At 34.6% G+C, this 12,530-nt stretch overlaps 1 protein-coding gene across 4 annotated transcripts in view; it reads right to left on the reverse strand.

The window, feature by feature from the left end:
• Positions 1-5,758: 5,758 nt before the first annotated feature.
• The window catches only part of LOC145671301 (proteasome subunit beta type-7-like), a 45,834-nt gene continuing 39,062 nt past the window's right edge, over positions 5,759-12,530 (reverse strand). For 3 of the 4 annotated variants that reach the window (XM_081740271.1, XM_081740270.1, XM_081740272.1), the window contains 3 exons: positions 11,786-11,962; positions 10,181-10,386; positions 5,759-6,031 (listed from right to left, as the gene is read on the reverse strand). In XM_081740271.1, the coding sequence (XP_081596397.1) occupies positions 5,938-6,031; positions 10,181-10,386; positions 11,786-11,962 (477 nt within the window). In that variant the 3' untranslated portion in view covers positions 5,759-5,937. The remainder of the gene's footprint in view (positions 6,032-10,180; positions 10,387-11,785; positions 11,963-12,530) is intronic. The other variant, XM_081740269.1, reaches the window with a different exon arrangement.

Raw genomic sequence — 12,530 nt, forward strand, 5'->3', positions numbered from 1 at the left:
ATAACGCCAACCAATCAGAAGCGTGTATTTAGTTCCTACTTCCGGGGATATTACTCTCCCGAGCTAGTCATATGTTTCCATCTTTAATTCCTTCCACGGGCGTCTCTGGCAGGGGGGGACGAAGGGGACGCGTCCCCCAATATTTTGAGGTACAAAATATTCAATCTTTTATTCTAATGTAATTTATATACTGACAGAAAAACATATAAATAATAATAATAATATTTATTTGGAATATAATATTCAGGCTGTGAAACGATTATAACACAGTTCTTGATATACCTCAGAGGGTCCGTGAAGGTAAGCAGAAAGGTAAGAAATGGAATCGAAGATAATACACAGGTTGGGCTAGGTTACCATTTAATTCACTTTCTTTGGTGTCCCCCCCCCCCAAAAAAAAATTACATGCCAAAGATGCCAGTGAGTCTTTTCTTCCTCTTTCTACAAGTACCACCTCTAATTTCCATCCCTTCTCCCTTAAATCATCTTTTATTTTGTCTTTCCATCTCATGTAAAATAATATGTACTGCGTAAAGGAATATGATATTAAGTAAGAAAAATAAGAAACTATGAAAGAAAACAGAAATTTCCACGGAGAGAGAATACAAACTAAAATAACAATTAAGTTTTTGTGTTTGCGTCGTTGTGTAGTTATGAAGGACGAAACTTACAGGGTGAGCCAAAAGTCTCGTTACACCTTATGTACGTTTCACATATGAATGTTGAAAGGGGATCTTTAAGTTTTACGTTATATGATTATGGTGTGTTGTGTAGGCTAAAGGAGATGGTGATGATGAGAATGAATGAAATGGTGGAATGAAGAAAGTGTGAGGAAACGGAAAAACCCAAAGAAAACACCCACTCACGATATTTGTACACTACAAAGCCCACTTGGCGCGAAATGGAACCAATCAAGGCTCCCTACACACCAGAAGTCCCTACACAATACCACTAACTTATCGCGGCCACTGAATATAAACGATGATCGGTGTGAAGTTAATAGAATCTAATAGCAGAAGACACACATTATGTGACGATAATACTTTATTCTAGAGTATACACAATCACTTTCGTAGTAGGTAATTATTCGCCTACAGGCACCGTGTAAATTTCTAGGCAGCACTGTTGCAGTGATCGAAGTAAATGTATTTCGCATGCTTTCTGAAAGTTCGTCAGTTGTATGATAACGAGTGCTGTTAACTGTTTGATTGACATATTTCCACAATGCATTATCACACGATGACAGATCGGGAATTCTGGGAGGTCAATTCACAGGCGCTAGCAACTTTTGAGAACTCCGGCCAATCCATCTGTTCAGATAATCTCATATTTATAAGTGGTAATGAATAGAGACCGGATTTTAGGCATCTAGGGCCTTAGATGGGAGTGGACTAAAGGTTAAATGTGTAAGTAGGGTAACAAGAAAACGAAGACCTTTACAGGCAACGTAGTTCATATCCGTAACCTCTCACAGAATGTCTAATTTTTTTTTCTAAACGCTGCATTCCGGAACATGAAATTTTCCGTTAAAAAGTATATTTTAACATCTGTTGTTCACAACACAGATTCCCCTAATAAAGAGAATTTAACACATTTTTTACCTTTAAATTCACGGGACCGTGAAATATTTCCGTTTAAGATAAATTTCCGTTTTATAAAGGGCTTATTAAAGGCAGTTTTTACTGTATTAAAACCTGTATTCAAAACCTTATGTTCTTGTTTAAAAGAAAATAAATCCATTTGAAATAACTTTTTGTATCCAATTATGTGTGGATACTAGAATATTTTCTTCTACCGTAACACTGTCCGTTTCAAACAGCAATAATTTACAATGTATAGTATTGATACTTTAAATGGAATAAACTGATTTGAGGGAGACGTGGAGTATGAATGGGAAGAAGGTAAATTTATCAAAAACATAACAGAAAACACTAGGAAAGTTAAGTTTTGAGAGAGCTAGGTGAGTATAAAAACAACACAAGCTTACATTTAAATACCCTCATAAACTCCTTCGGGAAATTATCTCCTTATCTCAGAAAGTAACTGCTGCGACAAGTTTTAGATTTTGTAAAGGAAAGATTTTAATTAATTGTAGAGCTCATTTTAAAAAAGTTGTTCATTTCTTCCAGAAATACATTTTGCAAAGGTTTGGGATGAACTATGTCGAGTATGAAAAAAAACATACCTGGGTTACTTCATAGTTGTATAAACTCCTTACCAGACTTGAAACTGTTATGAAAATATAAGAAAACCGAAAGATAGGGCTCTGCTGAAGTTTGAGCTTCTACTGTCGAACAAAATGGAACTGTCCTTTTCTGAGAACAAGCTTGTTTACTTTGAAAATATTACTTACACTTACACTTTGCAAAATATATTTTCTTCTTCAATCCATTGTTTCATAACGTAGTTTCTAGAAGATTTTTCTTTCGGTATTCTTATACTGCCACAGGACCACACAATTTCCAATCCATACACACACAACAGTAGCAAATTTAACTTCCGAGATGGAATACGTGGAAATTTTGTTGTAGATGATTTGACACCGTTATTTCTATCTCCTCCCAAAGAGGTAACAATCATTCATCATTCATCCCTTTTTATTCTCCCTTCACATGACCTTGGAAGATATTCTAAACTGACAACAATGACCCATTTCAAGGTCTTGAGTCTATTTATATTAGAAATTTGAAATTCCATTTATGAGGAAAGTTGTTTAAAAATTATCAATTTGGTCATTCCTTTAAATATGCATTTATATACAATAACGACATAAACATGCATTAACCTCCGAAATATGCAAATATATGCACTATAGAACTCTGCTATTTTATCCCAGAAGAGCTGAAACGACTTTCTGTGTCAAGAGCATACCAATATCACATCAGGAATAAAACACGCAAATATGCAAAAATCCGGTCTAGTGATTACATTTAAAGAGCTATCCTCCAGGCGCAAAAACAAAAACGAAAACTAGAAAGTATCAAAGGAAATGACTCGTGCCATTTTGCAATGCTTATCAACAGTCGAGACTTGTCCAATGTTCAATTCTGTATCATTTACCACGAGCTTTCACATGATGTGCTTTTTTACCCACCTTGACACTTGAAACTTTTGAGTTGGACCCCGTCTGGGATCCTGCAGTTGAAACTGGGATATTCCTTTTTCCTTTGATACATTCTAGGTTTTTTTTGTTTGTTTGTTTGTTTTACACCTGTCTCACCGTTTCTGATTAATAGGAGTGGCAATAGACTTTTTCATCAAGAGTCGAGACTTGTTTCCTCTTCTTTCATTTAACATAAGCTTTCATACGATACTCAATTTGAACCCCTTCCTAATTCAACATTTTGAGTTTGATGCCGTCTGGGACCCTGCGAGGGACCCTAGAACATTTTTTTCTTTGAATCATTATACTTTTGAAATAATGACATATTCGTGTTTTTGTTTCTATACCTATTCCACCGTTTCAGATACATACTAGTGGCCATAGACTTTGCAATGAAGATTGTGTTGATATTTTGACACACCACTATTTTGCACAGGCTTATCGTAGAGAGTCGCGAATTGATTTATCTTCTTTTATTTAACACTAACTTTCATACGATGTGCAAGTTGATCCCCCTTTCCATTTAAAAAATTTGAGTTGGACCCCGTCTGGGACCCTGGGGGGGACCCTGGGACAATTTATTTTACTTTGATACGTTTTACTTTTGAAATGATGAAAGACATGTTTGTCTGTTTTCAAATATGTCTCACCGTTTCAGATTTTTTATGGTTGCAACGGACTTTAAGATACGCTTAAAGGTGTTAATAAAAATGAGTAACGTGCTGCCCTTAAGCGGAATGCTTGAGACCTCCCCAATTTTGGTAACCGGTTTTGATCTCACCTGGACCCAAGCTTTCAGGAAATATATACATCACTCCCACTTTGTGGGTTCAGGTTCAAGTACATCCCGTGTAAGATAAAAAGCTTCTCTGTTAACTGTATTATAGGATTGTATCAATCAGTTGCTCAGACTTCCTAGTATTACTCCCCTCCTATTAATTCACTTTCGTTGCAAGGGAACTTTCATCTAAAAAATAGTTCATCATCATTGGTTACTCTTTGTTAATAAGTTATTACAAGTATCGTACTGAGAAACACATTTCAAGAAACATATTTGTGAAAACTTGACAGTCTTAACTCCAACTTTGATGGACTATAACTCTCGAATCAAATGACTGCATGTGACATTTCCGAAATAGCCGTATGTGTTGCAGCTACTGTATCAATAGAAAAATAAAGGACCTAGTTCTCCAGTGCGTGTGCAGATAGTAGGAGTTTGTCTCTGAAGAAATATGGATATTCTGCTAGCCTTTGTGTCCTGTAGAGGTACTTTTCTGAAGGACATTTCTCGTACTAACAAGAACCACAAATAGACGCTAGGGTACTGGTTGTTGTTTGAAATATCAATTACATATGACTGTGTTTGCTTGTAAGGCATGCTATGCCCGTACGATATCTGTCTGGTAGGCCTGGACAGGTTTAACATCGTACAAGATATTGCAGTTGTTTAATACCATGGTATGGAGTGTTCTAAGAAAGATTCGTTTCTTGTTAGCAGGTGTCAATGGCTGCTTTGATAATGACAAAATTGAAAACAGAGTAAGAATTTTGCGGGTTTTGGACAGAAAATGACGTGAAAGCAGCAATTGAACATGTTATTACAGAGGAAGTTAGTATGAAAACACACAGTGGCGGATCTAGCCCGGGGCCGGGGGGCGGGGGAATCTAGACCCCCAGTTTTCTGAGTGCCAAAAATAATTTAAGCTATTATTTATATTTTTTGAAAATTTATAGTAAGCTAATAGTATACCTATCATAGTCTGAGACTGGTAGCCCCCCAAGTTTTTACCTTCTAGATCCGCCACTGAGAACAGATATAGTGTCCCTAAAACTTTATATGAAGAAGTGACTATATATAGTACTGAGCATTGTTGCTACCACTAGAGGAGTTGACTGGTACAGTCTGGTTCAAAATAGAGTTTAACTAATTTGTTAAATGCTTCATGATTTTTAAATACTAAAATTTGTGACATTATCTATGGGACTGTATGGCACACAGTAGTGTATCACGCATATATGGTACAATTCGCAACATGTTTCGAATTTTTTTCGATAATGAAGTTATTTTACAAATGTTTGTTGTTCGTATGGTTAAAATAGGTCTATGGTCTATGGTCTTTCCGCGTTAGGATACGCAAGGGGGATAAATTTGTACTTAAATGGAATCAGGAGTCTCACTATTCATCTTACCAATCCCGAAAACTATGGATTGGACACTAACATTGGTAACCCTCAACTTCGTTACCGATGGGGCTTAACTTGGTCTTAAACGGCATTGGCGGTGTCACTGTTCATCTTAGTGACTTCAGAAACAATGTATTTGACACTAAATATTAATCATTCTCGATTATATTTTATGGTTTATGTATTGTTAGAACATAGTGTATCTTTCCAACATGTCAGAACATTCATATGTTGAAAGTAATTACTTACCGAATGTTTGAAAACATCGGGGTCTGCGCTCTTCTGCGTAGTGTATACTAATTAAATTATTTAACAATATATATTATTGCTTAAAATTGTTTTACAGAGAAATTTTATTATAAATTCGCATATTCTTTTATAAAATTATAAATATTATTAAAACATATTGAACATTTAGCACATTAGTTTCGTATGTATATACATAAAATGTAAAGGCAAATGTGTCAAAAAAAAGTGAATGTAGGTTCAAAGAAATTTCATATACATTTCAGAAAATAATATCAAAATTTAGAATTACTTTAAACATAAACTTATTTCTAGAAGTATTTGCCAAATTGAATATCTTAGATGGTATCATTAAATGGACAATGGCAATTATGTAAAAACGGAAAGGAACTTCTTAGTTAGGACTAAGCTCTCCTGAAATTCTTCACAACCTCTATCGGAAACTTGTATTCGTTCAGTACTTCCGTATCTCCTTTATTGAACTTGTATTCTTCAAATCTGAAAAAAATAAAGAAATTTACTGAGACTGATTATCAAAAAAGCTGATTCGCACAAACCTTGCTAGATTGTGCACCGACTATACTCTTATTATTTCGGGGCTGTATTGTCATCATTCTCACTTGAAGGCCTGCTCACTGAGCACGGCATTATTATTATTATTATTATTATTATTATTATTATTATTATTATTATTATTATTATTATTATTATTATTATTATTATTATTATTAATGCAAAAAAATTCTGGTGATTGTCATATACGGTATTCAAGATCTTGTCCGATTATTCCTTCATTCAGCTTTCGGAAGAGTTCTCCGAACAAGTTGTCATTACACGTTTACTTCCAATAGCAGATAAACATGGTGGGTTCAGGAAGACGAAGCACTATATAACAAAAATTCCCGTTTTGAGGGTAATAAAAATCGATACAATAATTTTGAAAGCAAAGATGGAAAATACAAAGAAAATAATAGAAGTTCATGCAAAGGACAGAAATAATAGTTGTAAAGATGGTTGACAGTGGAAGTAGAGAATGGTAGCAATAAGTTTAGAGCGAAAAAGATGTGGATTTAGAAATGGTCAGAGATGAACTGGCCTCAGATAACTTTGTTCCTATTCACTCCTCAGAACTAAGCTAAAATTTAATTACAGGGATGTGTCCAGTCCTAGTCTATAACCAATATTAATTTTCAACTGACCAGTATATGACGTCAGACACCACTATATGACCAATGTAACATGCATTTCAGCTGCGGACACTTTACCAGGCAATATTTTTCTCAAATTTTTGCCTCAGGCTGTTATACATACCCTGAGGAGAAAGAGCCAGGGACGAGAGGGTTCGAAGTTGTCCGTAAGTATTGAGAAGTGTTGGTGATGTATGATCAATCATGAATACCATGAGTAATTGTGGAACAAGCATAAAGTGTTACGTAATAATTGTAATGGATTCAAGTGTCACAAAAGATTGCACATACTCTATTTTGGATATTTAGTTGTCAGGAATGAATTTGTGCAAACATGATTTAGCTGATATCATTTTATGGATTCTCATGTATGTTCTCTTGAATGGATGAATCTCGACTCTATTTAATGTGTATTCTTATTGGTTTAGTATGATCTCTTTTAGGAATTGAAGCACTCGATCAGAGATATACGAATATCGTATAATAAAGGAATCAGCAGTTATCTGTGTGTTTATGTGTTGCAGTAGTGAGGTTGCTCTAAGCCTTCAATCTACATTTACGGGACGTAATTAATATATTTACAAGCTCACTCATATTTGGTCTTAGTTAAGTAATTATTCCTTTACTTTAATAGTAACTAATGTTAAAACAGTTATATTTTATGATCTACCAACAGTAATGTAGTTGCAAGGCCATATACTTCTTTTTAATCTGCTTATTAAGTTTATTCATAATGGGTGAAACAGGATCTGATGTCAGAAGTTAGAAATGAGTATAAATTCACACATGTTATAATTAGACATCGGATTTTTATGCTCTTAAAATTCATGAAATATGCATGCAACTATGCTGTTAAATGGGTTAAATACTGTATGCACTAACAGTGCAGTAAAAGAAAACATTTTCAAACATGCAGCATAATTCTGACAAAGTTTTGTAGATGAAATATAACATCAAAAGTGTACTTTACTTTCAGGGACTTTTCTTCAGAATTTATTTTTATGACAGTTACAGTTTATGTACTCCTAATTTTTTAAAAACACACACAAATTATGAGATTAAAATAAATACAAACAGTGATATCAAAATACAATTTTTTTTCCACAATTCTATAGTAGAGTGGATTTACTTTACACGAAATAATATGACTCAATTTTCCACACGTTTCCACTGTACAAAAAAAGTTTTCGTTTTTAAGAATTTATTCCTTCCCGTAATTAGCGTTACTGTATATCACAAGATGCTTCTCTTCATTTATTGCTGTCAGTTTGTGACATTTGTAGCCAGGCAAAATGAAATTTAATCCTTGAAGGCATTTTCCCATGGCTTCAATTGTAGTTGAAATTTCTGGTAATAACACTCGTCATTTTTTATCCACAGAGTGCCTAATTTCACCAGAAGCTGACTAGAGCTCGTGCCGAACTCCATCAATTAGAGATAATCATTCACTGAGCAGCATTCCTTGCCTCTTTTGCTTCTGAATTGATCAACATGATATTGCAATGTCTTTATCATTATCAGACTTCTCGTAACGTCTTGGCAATTGTAGGCGTTTATGCTCTGTTAATCAGTTGCTAACATTATTGTTCCTCCATAAACTAGGCATTCCTAACCTTTGAAATATGCATTTATATGCACTATGGAACTTGAAATTCAAGCTGCATTATTGTTGTTAGAAACCCTACCTAGTTTAACACAGACGCATATAAGCAGACAAAATACGCATTTACATAAAATCCGATGTCTAGTTACAATAGTGTTATTTCGTATCTCAGTTAATTATTTTCAACGCAGCACACCAACAATACTGTTTCCGGTTACCCAAATAACTAACGTGCTGCTTTCTGTCCGCTTTTGATCTCCGATGCAGGTACCAACTCTCGAATAATAGCTAATCCATGGTTTGGATTGCACTTTAAGTAGTTGATTTCGTTTGATATAGCCTCGATGCTAAAACAGGAATACTGAATTCCAATGAACTTCTCAATGAACGAGAATAACATAGTAGAAGCAAAGTCAGCAATCAACCTATATTTCTAATATTTAAAAAATGAACTTATTGGAAAAGATTAAAATTGAAATTAAGTGTAGTTCTGTTTAAATTATCAATAACAAACTACAAGAAGAAAGGAATAAAGACTTTTGCATGATGAAGCTACGTACATGTCTTATACTACAAATATGTGTTAAGTATATTGCTGTCCTAATATTTGTTCATTTTTCTTTTTTATCATTAGCTTGTGTTCATTTTTGGAAGCTCTTAATATTTACACACGAAATAAAAAGCTTCGCAATTGATTTCAAATGGAAAAGATTTGCAAAAGATTCGCATTCAATACAGTACGGTCGGTACTACTTGTGAATAATCTAATATTTCAAAATTGTTTTTAAACTGTAAAGAATAGCATGTAATGTAACATACATTCAACTTCAAGGAACGTACAACGTCCAACCTTTTTGCCGCAGTTGTACCCCTATTCTAATATAGGGAGTATAAATGTACTCGTAAAATTTGGATATGAAACATCCAACTTATGTACCACTCTGGGCTGAAAGTACAAAAACTTTAGAGTAGACATATGTAACACTCCCAAAATTTGGATAGGGTATTTTGAAATTGAAGCCCAACAAGTAAATTCAAGTTTATCGTGCGCCTTCTGGCCATGCTTTTAGCTTTGGGGTGTGCCATATATATATATATATATATATATATATATATATATATATATATATATATATATATATATATATATATATATATATATATATATATATATATATATATATATATATATATATTACTTCCAATATTGGGATAGAAGTGCACACGAGATTGAAATTTAACTTACGTCAAAAAAACCTTTAAGGCATTAAAAAAATACATGCACTACGACCAGAATTTGAGGAAGGATACTAATTAGTAAATTTTAAATTAAGTGTGTAGGTCCTTTTAACATACAATTTAAGAGCTACAACGAGGTGTAGCCTTGACCAGAAGATAAAAGTTCATCGTTTTACCCTTCCAGAAGTATATGGTCCTTGACAAAGGGATACATGGTTCTCGGTTTGGGCTTCCCTTTAGATTTCGTGTTGATACCTATTTGCCACAGGGGTGCATTAAACGTAATGTGGAGAAGTACATGGGCAACTTGCCAAATGTTTGGAGGGAACGAGTGTATTGGTCCGTTCCAGACCTTCAATTTTCGACAGCATTGCATTTACCCACGCAGCTCCCAATACTAATCCGTATACTTTCATATATCACAATACTAGTTCTGATGATAGGCGTCAATGATCTTCATTTTGATCTTCAAGATCATAGCTTACGCATACGCGCTATTGTCGAAAATGTCATTTCCTTACCCTGCCTTATACCAAACAGCATCATTTGGAAACCACACTTGAAATCAATAACAAATAGGCCTGGGTAACTTTACCTTTTTATTTAAAGATATTTTACCTGCGTCCTTTCTTGCATGGTTGGGCGAAACAGCGCATAACTTCGGTGGTGATATCGAAAGATGACTTTGAAGGACAGACATTATTAGGGAATCGAACCTTCTTTCCTTTTCTTAGAATACACAAGTCAATACAATTACCGGATGACAAATCATTCAGTATTCCTGCAGTTACAGCGTCTTTCGCCAAATTTATAGCTTCTTCCTCCTGTAAGTAGAAACAGATTAAAAGCTAGAGTGGGATATCCCATCTTTTATTTAAAGATAAAGAAAAAATGTTTTCGCTGGCGTGAGAGGCTACGTCCATTTTCCCTTGCACTCAAAACCAAGACGTAATAAAAATATGAAGCTCCCAATCATTTCTCCCACCAGGATAAATACCATGCATCGCTAACTGCCATCTAAACTTGTGAGTATTTAGATGGGAGTTGGTAGGCAACCTGTTCGGTTGTGTCTGAGCTATCTATATGTGAGAATTGATCTTATTCGCTTTTCTTTTTCCTTTTACGCTCGGTGCGAGCAATAGCTCATTGCTTCTACTAGTGCCGGAAGCTCATTCCACAACCTATGTCTTCGCGGTTCGAAGGATTTTAAAGTTTAACACTAAATAATTATACAAACAACGACTACGTTTAAACAATCATATTTCAACTTTGGGATTACTTACATTAAAACTCACAATAATTACTGTAGCTTAATAATACTGAATGCATATGAAAATATAACAAAAAAGTATTGACAATATTTTATAATATGTGATTATTATACGGCCGTGTAAATAAAATGTTGAGTATTAATTTAACTATCCTAACTAACTATCTCTTTTTTCTGTCTTCTCTTTAAAACTGACAAAGCAAAACGTACAAATTAACTCGTAGCAGAAGTGGCTTATATGAAGACAAGTTATGCATGACGAAATGTGCGTCTCTCTCTTTTTTTCTAAGCAAAAAAATCCGTAGGTGGCGCGCTGACTGAATATATATACAAAAATTGATATTTATTGAACTTTGTACAGTAACTCTGCCTTATATAACGGTCTAGACAATCTTTTAACAGTAAGTGAAAACCTGGTATTACAGAACGCACATAGGAAAATGAACTTGGAATGCAATAGGTTAAACAGTAAATTTCCAGGTACACTCATAGAACGTACAAGATTAAAATTGAATTAAGTTACTTAGATGTTAAATTGCATTTTATTATTGGATTTTACTGTATATCGTTCCTCATTGATACCTTTAAAGGAAACTGTTTTAAATCGGAATTTTTATTTCTTCTCCGTACATAAATCTTGCAGCAAATGCCACATTCTTCGAGCTTCAAGTCACTTTAGTTCAAATCTTTTGACCCATTTGTTCTATTTTATTTATGTGGTGGTCAATCTGAGCTGTAACACTGAGATATCCGAACAAAGGGTAATGTAGGAGGAAACGGGAGAACCTGGGAAAAAATCCACAGACAGATGTTATTCACAAAAAACGGAAACTACCTGGGATCGAACCAAGGAACCCTCATATTAGAACAGCCTAAGCTAATACACTCACCCTGAGTTTGAATCCATTTTGTAGGCCTACTTTTTATAAACTTACATAAACAAAGCAGCTTACCTCCATATCCTTACGAAAACGTGATTCAAAGATAGCTGTGGCTCCTCGTTGACCAGATCCTTGACACGAATAAGGCATCTCCAACATCGAAGTATCTGCAAATAACGTGTATAAATGCTGTCCATCACAGTCAATTCCGCCAATAATAAGGGATGCCATTATAGGGAAACGCCGCACCTGTAAAACGATAACCTCAAATCAAGCAACTTTGTGATATAATTTGTCTATCATGAGGTTCTGTATAAAAAGGAATCTCTGTTTATTATCTAAATCGTCATGCAGAAATAATTTGTCAAGTAGGATAATTTTTGATTAGTTGATTGTGATATTAATGAGTAAGTCAGCTGCGAGGCTATTTCTTTCTGTTCTGAAAAGGAAAATGGTCGACACATGCTATTTATAAATGTTCTTTCAATATAAAAATACAGTAGAACCCCTCTAATTCATCATCTTTGGGACTTGGGGTATGGTCGGAAAGCAAAAAAGGTCAGATTATCAGAAAACACTGAAAAATACGGATTTTCAGCACTATACCAACAAACGGTAAGTACTAAAACTGCACAGTACAGTACAGAAAACATACACAACGAAAGAAACAATACAAGAGATGACGGAGCACTAAAGTGGATGCGATAACAGCAAGTAAATAACAATGCCACGACGACAGTAACTGGCAATGGGCCTCGTGAATCACCGACAAGTCGCGACAAGTTCGGCTCGAGCACGGTCGGATCAACCGGAATGG

This window comes from Thermobia domestica, chromosome 15 (assembly GCF_964235325.1).
Source record: "Thermobia domestica chromosome 15, izTheDome1.hap1.1, whole genome shotgun sequence".
Classification (NCBI taxonomy): domain Eukaryota; kingdom Metazoa; phylum Arthropoda; class Insecta; order Zygentoma; family Lepismatidae; genus Thermobia; species Thermobia domestica.